Source organism: Lethenteron reissneri, chromosome 41 (genome assembly GCF_015708825.2).
Source record: "Lethenteron reissneri isolate LAM-NWPU_2019-01 chromosome 41, ASM1570882v1, whole genome shotgun sequence".
Classification (NCBI taxonomy): Eukaryota; Metazoa; Chordata; class Hyperoartia; order Petromyzontiformes; family Petromyzontidae; genus Lethenteron; species Lethenteron reissneri.
Genome location: NC_083819.1, coordinates 1587969 through 1607662, shown reverse-complemented (window position 1 = coordinate 1607662; position 19694 = coordinate 1587969). Strand labels below are relative to the sequence as shown.

At 47.9% G+C, this 19694-nt stretch overlaps 1 protein-coding gene across 1 annotated transcript in view; it reads right to left on the bottom strand.

Moving 5' to 3' along the window:
- Positions 1-19694, bottom strand: part of LOC133352797 (kinesin-like protein KIF26A) — a 122068-nt gene that overhangs the window by 24336 nt on the left and 78038 nt on the right. The window contains 5 exon segments of the mRNA XM_061568702.1: positions 1048-1207; positions 2310-2493; positions 5842-6107; positions 8440-8533; positions 14955-15164. Coding sequence (XP_061424686.1) covers positions 1048-1207; positions 2310-2493; positions 5842-6107; positions 8440-8533; positions 14955-15164 — 914 coding nt within the window.

Genomic DNA, 19694 nt, shown 5'->3' with positions numbered 1-19694 from the left:
AACAACTAGATAAATTGACGACACAACTTAAACAAAGCCTCTTGCGAAACGTTGAGGCGAACACGGTGGGGTGACTTGCTACCCCATCGTCTTTGCTTTGCATCCATCATTGCCAGTTAGCTTCACGCAAATTTAATTCTCACCCTCTGGACTCACTCCCCTTTAGTAGTAAGCTCAGACTTTAATCACCTACCACATATTGCAAAACTGTTTATATTTAAAACAATTGTCCCCCTTTGGGTTCAATCGAATGAGGAAAAAGGGAAATCTTATTATCCTATTGCTATAGTAGCCCCCCCCTTCCCCCCCACCCGTCATATGAACGTGGAATTTCCACCGCTGGTTCAGGACCTACAACAGCGACGAGCACCAGACCCAATTTCCATTCGAGTACGTGGACCCAGGTTCACTTCTGAGAAAGGCGAGTTTGTAAAGAAAATTAACGGAAGGAAAATCTCGAATGGATCAAGGAGACACGTGGACTGTGAGGTGCCCCCCACATCATGAACCTGCGCTTGCCCCCTTTCTGGCCGTTCCCAGCCTTTAGGAGCCCGCTGGCCACTGCCAAACCCTTACAAATGTTTTCGTCGACCACCGTGCACCGATAACATTTTTTGGTCCAAATTTTAAATAATCGGAATTGTAGGATTTGTTTTTGCAGACCACTGATGTAGGGCACGTGCTTACCCCTTTGCTCTTACCCATTGGGTACATGCTTACCCCACTGCTGTTACCCACTGGACACGTGTTTACCCCTTGTGCTCTGACCCACAGGTCGCCTTATATGTCCCATAGGGCATGAAGAGGAGAAAGTAAAGTCTGACTCACAGGACACATGCTTACTCTCTTGTTGACCCACAGGACACGAGTTTACCCCCTTGCTCTGACCACAGGACACATGTTTACCACCCTTGCTCTGACCCACAGGACACATTCTTACCCTTTTGCTCTGACCCACAGGACACATGTTTACCCCCTTGCTCTGACCCACAGGGCACATGCTTACCACCCTTGCTCTGACCCACAGGACACGTGCTCCGTTCTGACCTGTAGGGGATGTGCTTGGCTCCGTTGGCGAGCGCGAGGAGGACGCTGCCGAGGGCGCTGAGCGAGAGGCACATCCCCGAGCCCGGCTCGCGGCTCTTGCACAGGACCTTCTCGCAGCTGCCCAGGTCCATGAGGTGGAGACGGCTGCGTCCGCCCGTCACTGCCGCCACCGCCGCGAGGGTGGGAGGAGGGGCACAGGGCACATTGTCCCGTTATACACTTTGGGGGGGGGGGGGTGTTACACGAGAAGAACTAAATACTTTTGAAATTTAACTAAAATTTGTAATATCTGCCTGCTTTTGAATGTACAATTTCATGTTTGCATCACTTATCATTAAAAGACGTTCTTGGCTTTCTGCTTGGTCACCAATGACCAAGCAAAAACTATGGGAATCTTTATTTTACCTTCCAGGGCATGGAGCAAAACGTCAGACACGGTGCCGTATAAAATTCAGTTTAATCGAAAAGCACAACCACGAAATCCTACGCGCAGTTGGCGCTCGCTTTGCCCCTGAACCACCGGGACACACAGCTACGGAGGGGCCTCATCGTATCAAGGGACACCGCGGCACTCACTTCAGACAGGTGAAGTTGCTTTTGTGGTAATTTGTCATCACCAGGACAGACAGGGGATAGAGGTCATCCTAGCCTCAGTGGCCACGTTAAGTAAGCGGCTAACCGAGTGTCCCATCATTGAAGTTCCTACGCAGTGATGTTGTAAGATGATCATCTTCCCGTGATTCTGTCCCAGTTTCCGTCTTGGAGCTTTCCACTTTTAAATCATCTAGATTGAAAACTAATTTCTTTAGAATTGTTTTTGTGTTTAGTTTGTTGTCCTTCCCCCGCACCTCCGATAAGCACATTTCAACATATTAAACTAAACTATTTTTTATTTTACCAGGCAAGGCCCACTGAGCTACATTGGTCTTTTTCAGAAGCCACCTGGCCACAAATGATAGCTCAACGAAGTGGCTTATCACGTGGAAATTTAAAGCAGACAAATATTCTAAATGCGGAGGCAAAAACTGGAAGACCCGGAGAAAAATCCACTCGACCACGGGGAGAACACTTGACCACGGGGAGAACACGCCAACTCCAAATATACAGGAGTCAAGGGTCGGGGTGATCGAACCCACGACCCTCCTGTATACCAGGCAAGGTAGTTAACATCTCACCACCGTGGCGCCCCATACACAAGAGGTGGCGGGGCACCCTACCCCAGGACGGCACGGCGCGCGACACGGACGCGTGCGAGGGCTTACTGCCGCCGCGCCCGCCGCGCTCCATGCGGTACTGGTAGACGTGCAGCGTGAAGAGCATGTGGGAGTTGCGACGGTCCTCCTCGCTGGCGTCCGCCGCCCCGCCCCGGCGAGCCGCCACCGCCGCGTCCAAGAAGCCCGCGGCACGCTCCGCCGTGGAGGCGCGCAGCTCGTTCTGGTTCTCCAGCTAGCGGGGAGGGGGAGCGACGGGGGGGGGGGGAAGGTTGACCTCAGGGGTAGTGGGCTGCTCACCACCGCCCACGACATTCTGCAAAGGTGTCGAGAGGGCAGAGCCGGTGACGGAGCAGGGATAAACAAAACTGGTGGAGGTTAGAGCGGCGTCACTCCGGGGATTCCGCATTAAGCCCACCACTAGATTGGTGTGGAATTTAAATGAGGCTGTTGTTGAAAGGAGCGCTACTATTCAAAGACAAAGATCCCCCATTTAGCCTTTAACAAAATGTAAGGGAAAAGTGCTGTTAGTGAGCACCTACGATGGCCAAACACGGCATGTGAGAAGGTGGGTGGTCAGCACCACGCCCGGCCGCCTTTGTCTCCCCGGTGCCAACGTTTAGACAATCCACGAGATACTCATTTGAGGCTGAATTGACCGAGGGCAGGCCCAGGACTGGTTCAGATATTCGTGACCCATGTTGGCTGTGAGCGGGAATCGAACTTGGGTCGCGGTGCACAAACCACTACGCTACAGCTCCCCACTGTACACTATACCCACACTGTATATATCGTGTGGGTATAGCCCAGACTATATATATAGTGGGAACAGGCCTTTGTCCGAAAACTGATTGAAAGAGGGGTGATATATTGTTGTTTTTTAAAATACAATTGCATTCATTCAGCGTCTAAACGCAACTGCCACTCTAGGCGCTGGATAGTATTCCTGCTCATCGTGCCTAAATGCACACACAGCACACACACACAGCACACACACACAGCACACACACAGCACACACACACAGCACACACACACAGCACACACAGTGACACACACAGCACACACACACAGCACGCACACACAGCACACACACACACAGCACACACACACAGCACACACACAGCACACACACACAGCACACATACACAGTCCGCATACTGCGCGTCTGCCCCAGTGGACGTGGTGAATCGCCTATGGCCCGTATCGCAGTATAGTTATCACGAGAACGCGGCTATTCTGATCATTCCCGAGGTGGAACATCGTTTTTGTTCGGGGTGGAGGTGGGGTGGTGCTCTTCAAGATGGATTCTAAACGTGCCATCAGCCTGCTGTTATGAGATGAAGCATCCAGTGATATTTTTTAATTTACCTATTTTCAATGAGAAAACGTGTGGATTTGTGTCATTCCTTCACAAAGTCCTGGTAACAAAAGCAAAGTTTGTGGGGAATAATAGCCATTTTCTATACTTTTGAGGCGTAAGCAATAAAAAAAATAACACTTAGTACCCAGGAACAAAAATTGTGTTACATCGTGTCATCTGTGAATGCACCAACGGTTTCTGCCACACCAGCATATCTATAACCATCACGGTACCCTGCAGCTGGGACAGCAAAGGTGGCTAGTGTTTTGCGCGCGTGTGTGTGCGCGTGTGCACGTGTGTGTGCGTGTGTGCGCGTGTGCGTGTGTGTGTGCGCGTGTGTGCGTGCGTGTGTGTGTGCGCGTGTGCGTGTGTGTGTGTGTGCGTGTGTGCGCGTGTGTGTGCGTGTGTGTGTGCGCGTGTGCGCTTGTGTGTGTGCGTGTGTGTGGCTACATCGAGGCGTTGTGTACATCGCGTTTTCAACGAGGAGACACCGTCACGAATTGCTCAATGTTGCTGCCTATATTTCGTCTGTGAAAGACGTCAATGTATTTGGCTCAATTTACTCAAATAACTCCCATCATGGAATTCCCAGACTGGTTTAGGCTATGACATTATTACCAGGCAAGGGATGCTATTGGGTGGACCATTTAATTAGTTGCTCAAATTATGATTGTTATCCGTTTGCAAATGATAAAATAAAATTGAATGCGGTATATTTATTTTATTAGAAATATCTACATAGAGAGCACATACCACCGCATTCCCAGTTCTGTAACAATATATTTCATTGTTGAATATAATATAGGCCCAGATCTGGAATATGCCATTATTATTATTATTGTTGTTGGGTTTTAATATTGGCTGAAAACCACATTCTGGAATGCAGCGAGTGAATGGCCACAGTCCCATTGCCAACGACTGCACACAAACAAATGCATCATTGTTTTATAAATATCAAGTTTTTTATTTTATTTTTTCCTTCACCAAACGTTTAGCAATAGGTGTCGTACCATATCATGGCACCAATTACAAATGTCACAAAGCTGGGTTAGACAACAAGTTCGCTCTTACCCATACTCAGGGTAGTGTCCTTTCCCACAAACCCTGCTGTCTTGTAGCCCATCTCTGACCTCAGATTTACACAAACGAAGTGATAAATCTAATCTCAAGTGATTTTATGGAAAAAAAATACTGCCCGCAACATGTTTTTGTTTATTGTGCTTGTGGACGACTGCTAATCCAACATCTGCAATTCATTTGATTATTTTCTGTGCAGTCAAAGTTGACTGGCCTGAAGACGGCTAACATCAGTGTAAAGTGATATTAAAACCGATGCTGCTTTCTTCCCCCTCCCCCCCTTTAACAAACACGTACTGGACAGTATTGTGAGGTATGGTCAAACTCTACCCCCCATGACTAACATGGCATGCTCGTAAAAACGAAATGTAGTAGTTGTAAATTTTTATTTATTTAATTTTTTACCTACGTGAATTTACCAAAAAAAACCAAAGTGTATGGATCCTTGCAGTCACGAAATCTAGAATTAACATGGCATGGTGAAACCTTTATCCATTGGCTTATTAAGAATAGGTAAAAAGGTGAAGGTGCAGCCCTGCAATTGCTTGCTCTCCGATAGAGGGAGCTTTAGAGCCTCATCAAAGTGTATTTTGCCAACTCTTCCACGTTGGCAGATGTCTTGGAAGAGATGTGAGTTACCCACTCGTTACCCCGCCGCACGCGACCTGCCCACCGACTGACTGTGGTAAACCCATTCTCACTGCTGGGTGGACAGAGGCAGGGGGGGTGTAAGAAGCTTGCACGACTGTTTCAACTACCGAGATAGAATCGAGCCAGCAACCTCCAAGTCCAGTGTGCCAACAAAGATCGCCCGCATAGCATTAAGCAGACTCTTGGGGCAACTGCAATTAGCGAGTACCTCGGTAGGCCGGCACGGGACACGAGGGGATGGGTGGCCAACACCACGCCCGGCCACCGTACCAGGTACTCATTTGAGGCCAAGTCGACCTAGGAGAGGCCCTGGATCTGTTCAGACAATCGTCACTGGGTGTTGGCCGTGAGCGGGAATCGAACTAGTGTCACCGGGCTCATAGCACAGCGTAGCACTGACAAGCTACACTGCCGCTCCCCCACCACAACCACACAACCAGAATGGCTTGAATGGATGAATGGCTACGTCGTTAAATGAGAATGGCCCGGCCCACCTGCGTGCCGCACACAGGGTCCTCGCGGAGGAAGACCCCGGGGGACTGATTGTCGTCCTGCGTAGTGCCCGACGCGACGTCACTCAGGAGGTCGTCCAGGGCCTCGCCGCGCCCCGACACCTCCACGGCGGAGACGCGGACCGAGAAGCGTGCCCCCGTGCGCTCCTTGCGCTCCTCGATGAGACGGAAGAGCCACGAGATGGCACACGGAGCCACGCCGAGCGCCTGGCTCGAGTCTCCGCTGCCCAGCATCGTGTACGTCTTACCTGCAGCGTCATCATCATCGTCGTCACCACCACGATCATCACATCACCATTGCATTACTAGCTTTGAACCGGCGAGGTGGTTCCGGGGAAGGTTGCGAGTTCAAATTCGCGACGAACGCGTCGAGACACATGTCGATGGACGCGCCGACGCTGTGACCTCACAGCGTCTTGAGACCCACCGTATCACGGTTCAGTTCTGGGCTCGACACAGCATATATCCAGTGGAAAAATCACTGGGACCGCGTGCCAGTGGAAAAGGAATAGTATTTGCTTGCTATTACCATGGGTGCCCCAATATCATCCGATATCAGAAGCTAAGCAGAGTTGAGTCTGGTTAGAACTTGGATGGGACACTGCATGGGCTGCGAGGTGGCCAGTCGATGGCAGTAGAGAAGTGTGGAGTGGGAAAAAGTGTTACTCCCAACCAGGCCCTCCCCACGTGTGTCAGTTTTCTCCGGGTACAATTCATGGGATTGGCCAAATACAAAAAGAGTTGTGAGACTCAGAGAGGCTTTCCAAGCAAAATAAAGGAACTTATTATAATTAGTACAGTGGTCGTAAGAAGCTTCTGCTCGGATAGGACAAAGTCAGTTGTCATTTAAACAGAGTATGTTAGGTGAAGGTAATTGCAACCCAAAAATAAAATAATTCTTATCTTATAGATATGCACTCAGGCAGGGTCTCCAAGGCTATACCATACCAGTTCGAAGCTTCGTTAATTATAAAAGGAAATGAATTATTTCATAGCATGCTTGAGTAATGCCACCCAATTAGTGTTCGATTACAATTCTACGAGTGACATTACAGTAATGATCCTGAGAGTGGTATTATTGCGTGCCTGCCTCTAATTTTCAAGGACACAACCTCGGGACATGTAAAAGCAGCGGAATAGCTATCGAGTGTGCAGGCACGGCAACTGCACCAGGACCTACAGGCTGGAGGTGCCCAGGCTCTGGGCTACAAAAAGAGGGGAGAAATTCGAAAGCCCCCCCCCCCTAACCCTTTCCCATTCTGATGACGTACGTATACGTCTTCAGTTAATAACTGTATCGGTACGTCTTCAGGCCACAAGACATACCGAGGCTCCCACGAGGCCATGCGGGAGGGCGTGGCACAGTTTGGCACCAGCTATAATAGAGTGTGGTCGTGTCGCTAACTTATCTGCGGTGAGTAAAATGTCTTTAGATTTTTGTCCTTCCCACCCACCTCCAATTGCCATGGTTGGCTACGTATGGTGCGAAAGAAGTTCAACATACATACACATGCCTCTCTAAATTAAATTAACGCTAACCGCTTCCACGTTTCAAAGATTCAGCGTTGACCAACACCCAACCTGCAACGTGCAGATGTCTCAGAACGGGAAAGGGTTAATAGCAAATGCCAACCATGCAATGCCACTATTTACAAGATAATATTTATTTGTTTTCTGGGCTGTGAAGAAGATACATTAATTTACGGAACAAAATTGCTAAACCTGCAGGTGTAAATGGCTTTTGTTGCAATCTCCGAATCTGTTAACTCCATGCACGCGCAAGGAAATCTTTTTTTTTCATTACTCCGAAAGGAGTAAAGTCAGCCGACCAATTTCCTTGTCCTGTAATATTTAGGTGATCCAATAGCACCACATTTGCTGCCTGTGAGTACAGGCAGTTTCCACAGAGGCGCACATTATACACATTTTCTGACGCTGAAAATATCTATCCGGGAATGAACCCAATTACACAATGTCTCGGGAAGACTAAATATATTTTATATTCGGTGTTACCAAAGAATGAAAAACATAAGTATGGTGTGATAAGATGAGCGAAGATGTGAAAATGAGCTGAGAGAGAACGGCTACAAAGCAATCATTACTGACAATTCCGAACGTGGCATATGCAGGACACATCTCGAGAGGGTCACAGCTGGAGATATAAGCAAGATAATTTCTGCATGTTGAAGCGGAAGGGAAGAGGGTGATGAGGATGGTTCCGGATCGGCTGGTGGGACCAGTGTGAGCAGCGGGACTTTTGCAATGGGAAGAGGCTGAAGATCTCGAAAGATGGAGGCGCCTACGTCATTGACACCAACCCTCAATTACCCAGTAAGCATTGCAACATTGGGCCAACCGTTGGTTGACGTCGGTTCAACGTTGGGGAAAAAGTCGACCGACGTTGGCCCGACGTTGCATGTTCACCGCGTGTGCGGATGGCACGTGCCAGGTCGTTCATCTCAAATAACCAAACCGGTGGGTTCTCGCTCACGCGAATAGCAGGGTAACGAGAGTGAGTGTCGAAAGGCACGCTCGCATAAATGACTCTGCCCTCCCGAATGTGCCTCTTCCTCCCGTTACCGAGTTTGGCGTTTCCAAAGCAGAAGATGCATCCATCGGCTCCATTCACCACCGACTGGATGATCTCCGGCACCGCGCCAGCGCACACCTCCGCCTACAGTGCACAACAAACAACACAATAGAGGGCATTCAACGCACGTGTGTTTGTGTGTGTGCAACGAACAGCCAATAGTATAATGAACAGCGATAATATAATGCATGACAATACAGATTTTCCACTCGCTGCAGCATGGTCTTCCCACGACGTGTTGGTCATGGTGGTAGTTTGATCATACTTCACCATTGCTGGTCAGGCCTTGTGGTGACTACGCCGGTAATATGATCACATTACATGTAACGTACAAAACGTTTAAATAAATGTATCTTGCATCCAGAATGCAATGCATGTGTAGTGAAGCATTCGAATGGAATTTTCTTGATTTAATCAACGCTTACCTCTTCTCTAGCACCCATTATCTTCCTCTTCCCTCCCCTCACCCCTCCACGCCTTCCCGTCCCCTGCCAACCCTTTCATGATCCCCAAAAAACCCCTCTTTGCATGCCCCTGCTATCTAAATCATTCCACTCGGTCACCGTTTATTAAACCAAGTCAAGTGCCTTGAGTAAAGGCGCTCTATAAATATAAGATTAGATTTAATTACACCCACAGCATTTGACATGGGCTAAATATCATGAAAATCATCTACGAAGAAGCACACAGCAATCGGCTAAAATAGATGGGCTCTGAAGACGCACGCTGGTGCTCGTGAAGCCGGCAGCGCTGTGAGAAACGTCCCCGTGAGCCGGGGAGACAAGTCCTCGTCGCGTCTAGACCCGATTGCAACAGCGGCGGACGTCGGAGCAAACAGCCAAAGTGATTTCCTCCTCAACTTAACATTGCGGTGGCGCTCAACCCCTTTGTTGCGGCCGTGAGCGAGTGGTGGAAATTCCATATTCCTATGACGGGGGTGGGACTATACACAGGATAACTGCTTTTGACCTGCTCACGAGTTATAATCTCGCTACCCCCACCAGAGTTAACCACCCCGACCACCTCAACCACCCAAGAACCTTTCGAGCCACTCCTTCTCCCACCGAACCAGCTTGGCCATACGATGGTTGTGACCGTCGGAGGAACTCAGACGGTCGCAGGAGGCCCACAAACAAATGCGACTTCTATTCGAATCGCGCTGCCGTTTGGAGCGCGATCGCCCGGCGGGGTTGGTTTGGCCCCGCAACGCAAAAGCCGGGCGGCGGCACGGTCAAGACGCGAGCATTTCCTCGCTGCTGTCAAACAATGGGGATGCACGGAAGCATTTGTGTTGCCCGTGGCCTGCTTAAAACGGCGAGAGATTGAACACTGGCAGAGGAACGGCCTGCTCCGGCGGAGACCGTTGTGCAGTATTTATTGTAACAAGACAGATGGGATAGCGTCGTGGGGGGGTAGGGGGTGTTGGTCACCGCGATCGCTTGTGCCGCACGGAAGCCTGGGCCGGAATTGGGCAATGAGAGAATTGGAGGCGGCTTGGCTCGGAGGAGGAGTGGCGCTCCCCCTCCGAGTCAACCCTCAGGAGCCCCACGCCGGAGTTCAAAATGCCATTCTGGCTTCGCGAGGCTGTGACGCACTGACATAATCCCAGGTGGGAGGGGGTGGCATGGCATCATCATCATCATCCTGGGAAGTGGATATTAAGCCATGCGTTTTTATCCGTCCTGCGTCGCGCGTTGGCGAGCGCAAATGGAATTGTTGTGAAATGTAAAATTTTTAGCAATTGCCGTTTGTAATCACGGAGGCCTGGCTTCGCAATTCATGAACGAATCTAAGATTTAACCGCACGGTTAAGCCGAACTCTTCATGTGCGCGTCAGATGTACTCTGGTTTAGCGAGGAGTAATTTTTTGGATTGATATCAAACTCGGCTTATTATAATCAAAGCGCTAGTCTCTGCATCGAAGCGGGTGATACGCCTGGCAAGACAACGCTGACCAACTACTGTACATGCACCTCTGCACTCAAGGATAATTGCTTAGCCAGAGTGCTATCCATTCAATCCTGTTTTTGAAAATATACTAACAGTGTCGGTCATTGTATAGCTATTACTCGCACCGTAATAGGAAAATGGCTGTCATACAAATAATTTGTTTCAGACGTTGTGCCTTGATCAACAACAGTAATCATTTACAGCTCTTTGTCAATCAACTGTCGTGGTGTTTTTTTTTTCAAATCATACTTCAACACGCTGGTCAGCGGTGCAGATTGGTGAAAGGGGGCGCGTGTGGACGGATGCCTCGGATGCATTCGGATGTCGCTCGCCATGGCTAGAAATCAAACTCAATTCACTGGATTGCAGCACAGCATGCTAAGCACTGCGCCACCACTCCCCCCACTGCTACCAACATGCATGTATTAATGCACTGCAATTCAAAACGTGTTTACATTTAAGCAGTCAAAATTCAAAAATGTCGAAGGCATTTGATTTACACTATTAGACTCAACGTTTTATGATCTTTCCATATCCGTTACAACAGTAATTACATGCACGAGTGCACGTACAGTGGCAATGGTCTCCTACCCACAGTGACCTGCAGACATTTTTTGTTTTAAATCAAATGGTATGAGTCTCGCACCAGCCTGCCAATAATGGAACGAATCTTTACTGAAGTTAACCTTGATAGGAAGGACAGCCAATGCTGTGAGTCTACGGGTGTCTGTGCGAGTCTATGCGAGTCTATGGACTCTTTGTCTTCACCGAATTGGTGCAGCCTTGCACCAGCGTGCCAAACATTGAGCATATTTTTACTGAGATCATTGGTGATTTGATGGACAGCCAATACTGGGAGTCTATGGGTCTCTATGCGAGTCTATGGATGTCTCTGCAAGTCTTCACTGAATCGGGGTAGCACTAACACGCCAAGCAAGAGACGAATCGCCGCTATCCTCACCGATGTCATCATCGATACGGCAAAGCGGCCAGTGAATATGGATGGGGGCCTCAAAACGTGCATAACGTTTCGTAGGTGGAGTTTTAGTTAGTCAATCGTTCGAAAAATGTCTTGACCACATCCAGTAATGTACGAGGCACACGGTCACACTTGTCATGCTCATACGTAAAAACCCTAGCAATTAAGCACAATTGCTGAGGCAGTGCATATGGAGATGCCCGAGGATAAAACAATAGAGAGGAAAAATGTTAATCACAAATAAGGAGACTGTTTTAATGCTGCAAGCAATATTCCAAAAGGAGACTGTGTCATATAAAATAAAAAAACCTCCTTCCTATTATTCAGCAGAATTACTTGCCAATGCCAAAGCCACAAATTCTTCTGGCTGTGGCATGAATATAAAGTAGACTTATTTGCCTCCAAGCCTGCACCATCATACCGTAAAACTGAGCAATTCCCTCAACCGGATATGGCTCGCTAAAGAAGAGAACCCGTTAACACCCTCCTCATGCGACTCCCTAACTACGCTGATGAAATGCAATTAAGGAACTGCAACTTCCCGCTTTTCCACATTGCTAATCTACAATATCACGTGGACTCGTACGACGAAACGAGCGAGAGCGTTTGTCCCGACAAATGATGTGAAAACGTCGGCTCAAACGACCCCTTCAGGATGCACACGAGCTTGCTTTGTACACCGGTGACGGCCACAGTTCCAGGTTTACACATCGTAGCGGGAAGGGTTAATGCTGGCAAAAGCAGTATATTTCGTACCAAGATTCGTCACAGGCAATTTATCCCGCTATTTTTTTTTCCTTCTGCTGCCGGGCTTGGGAATCCATCCTGCAGTAGCTTTGCCCAAGCTATTAAACGTGCCGCCCTAAAACCCTCCTCAGGTCGGAATGGAGAGCGCGCAAGCCGTATTTACGTGGCTGAGACAGGTTTAGGTTGCTGAGCCATCGCTGCCCACGATCCCACAGTGGCTAATAGGCTCCTCCGGCTGCTACACGGGATGCTTCCGACTGTGGCTTGCAGCCACCGGGTTAACGATTTTCACGGAAACTACCGCGCCTCTGTTAATGCGGGCCAGGTACAATGCATCACTCTCTCGCACCGCAGGCGACTCTGATGCCGGGTGTGTTCTTCTGCAAACGAGGCTCCACATAGATGAGAGTGTGTGTGGATACAAGCGTGGGTGGAGTGGTGGCGTAGTGGTTAGCGCACGGTGCAACAAGCTGGCAAGTGAAATCAATTTCCCAGTCACAGCTAACGTCAGTGGCGAAAATCTGAACTTTTTCTGGGCCTTCCCTAAGTCGACTCAGCCATAAATAAGTGACTGGTGGTGATGAAGGTGCCCGGGCGTGGTGCGTGTCACACTACCGCCCTTGTACGCCGTGCCGGCCTTCATAGTTCCCCGCTAACAACACGTTCCCTCTGAGCCTGGTAGAGGCTGTGTGGGGATCTTTCTTTTGGTATGCAATTGCAGGGATTTTGCTTTGCAAGAGTAAAACTGCACGTAACTATATTTGTTGAACTTGTCCTCTTTCTAAATTATGTACGTACGTTGAACGTCTTTCCCATCGTACGTAGCCAACCGTGCTAATCTGAGGTGTGGGGGGAAACATTTCATTAGTTTATCCAGATTTTTTTTTTTTATGCCAATAGTGTAAACAGCAATGGCTGCTTCTTCAGGACGGTTCTCCATCGGGATGTTTGGCGAACTCCAGTGGTGAGCGTTGAGCTTGTGAAATTAAAATGGAGTAGCCTGAGGAAACCCACACCACATGAGGGTGGTTATAAAAGTCCACACAGACAGATTCAATAATCCATTGCTGTGGCAAACATCTGCCCTTCCCAAACCTACAACATCTGGTGTTCTCAGATAGACCCCACGTTCATCACGATCATCGGCCAAGATCAAACCAATGCTGGGTGAAGGCCTCCTCTGCCTTGGTCGCCGCTATCCGATCCGCCCAGCGTTTGCACCAGAGCTGATTTCCATCATTCCATCTCCGTGGTGGGCGTCCTCCAAGGCGGTTTTCCCTCCTTTCTGCCACTCGGTTGTTACTCTCAGATTGTGCCACAGATCGCCAGCATTAGCCTCGTGGCGTGGCTTCACAAGCTCTATCCAACAGTGCTCATGGGAAACAACACAAGCGTCCTCAAATTACACGTTATTTATATTGTCCGCAATGGCGCTAATGATTTCTTTGTGTTATCCATCTTATAGTTGTGCGTCGAACTCGGACCCATGTCTTACAAGAGAGTGTTCTTGCCTATTACATCTGCGAGCTCAACAGCAATGAGTCAAGCAAAGCTCATGAGACAGTGTACGTCAAAACCAGCTGAGACTTTGCTTGTATTGGGTTAATGCTGCTCAATGTGTGCACCCCCAGAAGGCCATGCGGCTGTTGGCTCGTTTAAAATCTACTTTTACGTGGAGGGACAGACATGTGAAGGGGAGATATCAGTCTGCTTATCTATTTTGTGATCTCACGGAACATCCGTCCTCCTTCCGCTGCCATTTGCGCAAATGCATGAAGATATAACTAATGGCTGGTGGATGATGAAGATATAATGTGTATGAGACACCCACTTACAGCACTATGAGGTAAGCCTGCATCGGAGAATACAACAATTAGGTTGATAACCTATCTGTGTGGCGCTTCAGTTTTATCCCCACGTCACTATTGCAAATGAGACAGCCCTGCCTCTCTTTGCGTTCTGACCAAAGTAAACAAAACACAAATTATATTTCACTTGAATCAACGTCTCAGATGTGCAGCTTTGCTCCAATCACCTCTGGTTTCCTGAGACTCGCGTGCATCTCTCATTGCACACATGGCCTCACAAACCAAAGTGGCTGCCATTGTTCAACACGTTTTTTTCTCCCCCCCCCAACAACCACGACGAGTCTCCACCCAGCAATACACAATGGCTGGACGTGTTTCCTTGCTACGTCTCTCTCTGTCTCTTACCACCACTGCACGAGCCATTTTTTTAAAAGTCGGGGGCCACATTTTAAAGCCACCGAGCGTATCCGTGCGAGTTGTTTTTTTATTAAATTGGGGTCAGAGGATTCGTGCGGATTGTGGGTGGGAGTAGATGAGAGCAAGGCAAGTCGGTACCTGGCTGTGTGTCCATAAACAAGCAATGACACCATAAACTACAACGTGCAATGTATATTAGTACAGATAATAACACTTGCCTGACATGTTGCATATTATACATTTGTCATAATAGAGGTTTTTTGGGTTAGATCGCGTGAACATAAATGTGTCGTTAAACCCGCCACCACCCAACACAGCCAATTAGTAAGATTTATCACGTAAACAAAACATGCCAATTCGTTACTAGTTCAGCACTCCGGTTTGTTGGAGAGTAAACCTACAACATGTACAAGTTGAGTAGGACATTATGCCGGTAATTACAACCAGCCTCATCAGGCGACAGCCAGAGCTGCATCACATGTATTTTAGTTTTCCTTTAAAAGACAGCGTTTTAGTCATTTGTGCTAGTGCGCCACTGCCAACGCGGCCGCGCCATACGACTTGTTTCCGCCGGCGCGCGCAAATCGGCGGAACCATTTCTTGCCTGCGATGCATCCTGGGAGAAGACGGCGTCGAAGGGGAAGATTTTTGGCACCGCCACCCCGGCACGGCGGAGCGCGGCATTCTGGGAGCTGGCCCCTGCCGCGGCGGCGGGGTCGTAGAGCGTGACCTGCTTCCTCCGCGGATCCACCTTGAGCGCCGCCGAGCCGGAGGCGTCGCGGCGAGCCGGACACACGCGCAGCATCACCTTCACCTGCCACCGCACGACACGTCGGGCCACGGCACAAATATGATACGTTTTGATTGACCTGATCAAAGTTATGGTAATTAATCCCCAATTTATAATCTAAACTATTTGTATTTTACCAGGTAAGGCCCACTGAGCTATACAGCTCTTTTTCACAAGTGGCCTGGCCACAAATGATAGTTCAACGAAGTGGCTTATCATCACGTGTAACTTTGTAGCAGCCAAATACTCTCAACGCGTGTTTCTAAATTGAACTATCGGTGTTGTGTGACGAGATGAAGGCTCCACTCGAATATCTTGCAGAGCAGTGCAAACCCCTTCATGTGAAAGAGTGGCCGATGGAAGCGCATACTGTAGAGCTACCTCTAAAATTACTCCAAGTCATCCCCGTTCCACAAAGCAGAGGACAACACTGCCGCATCTGTTCTGCATATGTCAGGAATATCGGTCGCACGACATTGAGATAGATATTTTCATTCCCAGTGCTGTAATTTAATCAAATTAAATGCAGAGCCAAATGTACTTTGTGGTTAGAACGTCTTGAAAGAGACTTACTTCACCATATGCATGCGGGCCTGCCGATCAATTATTCAACTTGTCATTTAATTCTATTCCTTTTGCCATCATTTAGCCACTACCAGAAGGCCACCTTGACCACCTCTCCTCAGAAGCATCACTCACTCATTTCAAGACAAGCTGACATGTGCAAGCATTGCAAACCCATTTCAGGCCAAGGTGACCCTAATGGCAAACATGCACTTCGCTGTGAGAGACACAGAATGTCAATGCAATGCACCACCTTTCCACCCAACCACCAACCCACACGGACATGCACACACGCACACATCTAGCCCTCTCTCTGCCTAGCACTTAATTCAAACGCATTTTGATTCGGGCTAAATGGATATTCCAGTCGAATCTATCTTCAGAACACCGGCGTAACATCCCAACCTTAATAAAGCTCAAATTGATCTATTTTGACAGAGCGACGGTTTGAAAACATAAAAGCTCAAGCTAGCAGATAATGGTAATGCAATATAACGCGGGAGATTGGCTAAAGCTTTATACGTATGCGTATCCCTTTGACTCAAGGTGACCTCTCGACAACAGACAGTGTTGGGCCCCATTAACTTGAGCGGGCAGCATTGCGTTGCGTGCATTGGCTGCCGGCACATCCCATTATTACGATCGTTTTGCTCTCAAACGGGCAGCAGATGGACAGGGAGGCTCTCGGGACTTCCTCTGTAACACTAAACTGAAGATTTTTTTTATTTCACCAGGTGAGGCCCACTGAGTTGCCGTAGCTCTTTCTCAGTAGCGACCTGGCCACAAGTGATAGCTCAACCAAGTTGCTTATTACGTGAAAATGTATAGCAGCCAAATTCTCCAAATGCATGTTTCTAAATGTGAAGGGAAAAACCGGAGGACCCAGAGAAAAATCCACGTGACCACGGGAAGAGAGACACGCAAACTGCAAATATACAGGCGTCAGAGGCCGGGATCGAGCCCACAAACTCCTGCATACCAGGCAAGGGAGTTAACATCTGGCCACCACAGCACCTTCACGCGGGAAGGAGGAGGCCAAGTCGGTAACGATGGCTGGGAGGGATTGCGGAGACGGAGCGTGGAGTGTGAGAGAGCGAATGAGAGGGAGTGTGAGAGAGTGATGTACAAGAGCAGGAGAAGCCAGGGACATGGGGGAGCGGAGCTGCAAAGCTGTAATGAGAGAGAGAGAGAGCTCAATGAGATAAAAAGAATGAGAAATGAGGAGGGTGGTGGCCCTTGTGAGTGTGTGAAGAATAAACAGCCGCAATAGGAGGGGGTGTTGCCGCTAAATCTGCCCCAATAAAAAGAGATAACGCTATTGTCAATGCATTATGGAAAACGTCCAATTTGTGAAATCCGTGCCATTATGGAGAAGCCAAAGTAGCATTTACCCCTTGGGATAATGACAAACAAGGTAGAATTAATTAAGTAATTTATTGGCTTTAAAGTAAAAAAAAATAGCTATTTATTTACCGCTTTCAGATCGCAAGTGCATCTCAGTCACCAATGGTGAGTAAATTCAGAGAGGAATGTTCAACCTTTTGTCCATGAATCAAGAAACACAGCAAAATAATCTGTGGTGGCAGCCGCTGCCCCACCTGAAACTCAACTCTCCGGCATCTCTGGGAGAAGTATGCAAATTGCAGGGTATGAGGGGGAAAGCCTCTGTTTCCTTTTACGCGATCACACATGACGCACAGTCAAAACTATCCAAGCAGAGCCCACAGCAGACAGGATAACCAAGGGTCCTAGAGAGTCATGGCAAGAGGCAGACACGGGGATACGGAGAGAGATTTGAACAGACAAAGGCGATGGTTCCACGAACGGGCGTCCAGACTGGTCGTGGCGAGTGCTTCTAGCGAGAACCTGTTAAGGCCGACTTGGCACAGGGGGTGGTGTGGTCGTCCTTTGTCTCCCCAGCGCTAATGTTTACGCACCGAAGCGAGTTTTCAAGGCGGAGTCGGCTTGGAAAGTCACAGAAACACGGGCACGAATCGAGACAACAAAGAGAAAACGCATCGAGAGAGATTAATTCAACGAACTTATAGAGACACAGACGAAGATGGACACTGAGATATTAAGGGACGGACAAATGAAGACTGACATTTCTCATATAGGAAGAGTGGCAGGCATAGAGACACAGACATGACGAGAGAGAGAGAGAGAGAGGGACAGACAGACAGATGAATATAGCAACGGGCGAAAATATATTTGGGAGAACCCGAAAGAAGTTGGAGATGCTAACAGCGCTTTCCCCAACCACCTGTGTAAGCAATACAGGGGGGTCTTTGTCTTTGTACTCAACGCGCACTGCTATATGTGAATATTTCCTGTGGACAACGTTTTCGCACTGGCCAAAGCCACAGTCCACATGGTGTCCACTCACACACTGCCACGTGTTCTTTCAATCTCAGACATCGTAATTTGGGGGATGATATTTATTTGGCTATAAGTAACAGTCAAAAGATTTGAAAGAAAGAGGAATTGCAAGTATGCAGCAAATCGCATCACGATTGGTGTCATTGCATAATGTTGTACATTTGTGGTTGTATGGCAATCAGATTTAGTTTTTCCGAATCCCCTCTGCGTGTATGCGAAACCAATGCAAAAATGTGTTGTATGTGTTGGTCCAGTTATTTATATGTGGAAGGCTATTTTACTGATGGATAACATGACATTTCTCCACCCCCATCAAATGGCATTTCCTAATCACAATTAAAATTGTAATTATGCAATATAAATGCTTAATTGCCAGCTATGAAATTGCATTAATGTATTACTGTCCATATAATCCTTCATTTGCATAATCATTTTATTAAATGCTACCATTTTTTATTAAGTCAGCCACAATTTTTGTCAAGATATTTTCACAGAGAGGCCAGAAATGCATTTGCATTGCAATTCAGTACAAAAAATTCAATCGAAACCATCGACAAAGGGGAGAAATCCAGCTCATAGGCAGGCTTTGTAAAAGGGCCCCTTTAATTTAGATTCAGCGTTTTAAATTTTCAATAAGGATTTAAAGAAAAGGCAGAATGATTTATTTTCCAAAGCCTGCATGTTACACTTTATATATATTTAAAAAAGGCAAAGTAGGAAGAGGAAGAAGAAACCCACAAAAATGTCACATCAAGCATCAGAGATAATGCAACTGGGAGCTGTCACATTTGAGGATCTTGGTCGGCATCAGACTTCAATTCTTCAGAGTGCCCTCCGGCTGTTGGGCTGATATTGAATGTTTCTCACGAGTGTGGATCGGCGAAACCGTTACAGGGCTCATTTCAAGCAGCCGAGGATCTGTGTCAGACAGCGCTTGGGCAAAGGATTCCACCATTTCTCGACCCAAAATTCAAGCGTGCTTCTCTCTAAAGCTGCGCGGCTCCTGTTGTACAAAAGATAATGGGATTACTCATGTCCTTGTCAAGTTTCCTGCAATTTGTTTAAAGTTAAAAACAAAAATCTACAATAACGCAGTAATTGCTTCTCTTGCTGCCAAAAATACACGACCTGATCGTTTTCACGACAGTATGTGTTTACATGACTTGCCAAACCATGTATTCACCGTGTGAATGGCGTCGTCATCATCATGATTACATCCCAAAACAACAAATGTCTCCCTGCAAAGCGGCAATACTTATCTCAAGTGGCCAACCTAAGCCAGAGATATACATTCAATATTCTTATGGTAGAGGACAGTCTGTCCATAGGACCATTACTGACAAATCGGTACATATTGTATTGACCCCATAATGTAAGTTGAATGGTCCCGTCACCCAGGAAATGAAACATGTAGATTAATTATCATGTACGGTATATATAAATAAAATAATGCTCACATATTACAATAGTAAACAATCCACTGCAGGATTAATGGGATTATTTAAGCTTCATCATGTAGGCATAATGGCCGACACAGGCTTGTGAAAGAGGTGGGCCCAGGACCGGTTCTGACGGCCACTCACCATTCATATTGGCCATGGCTGGGAATTG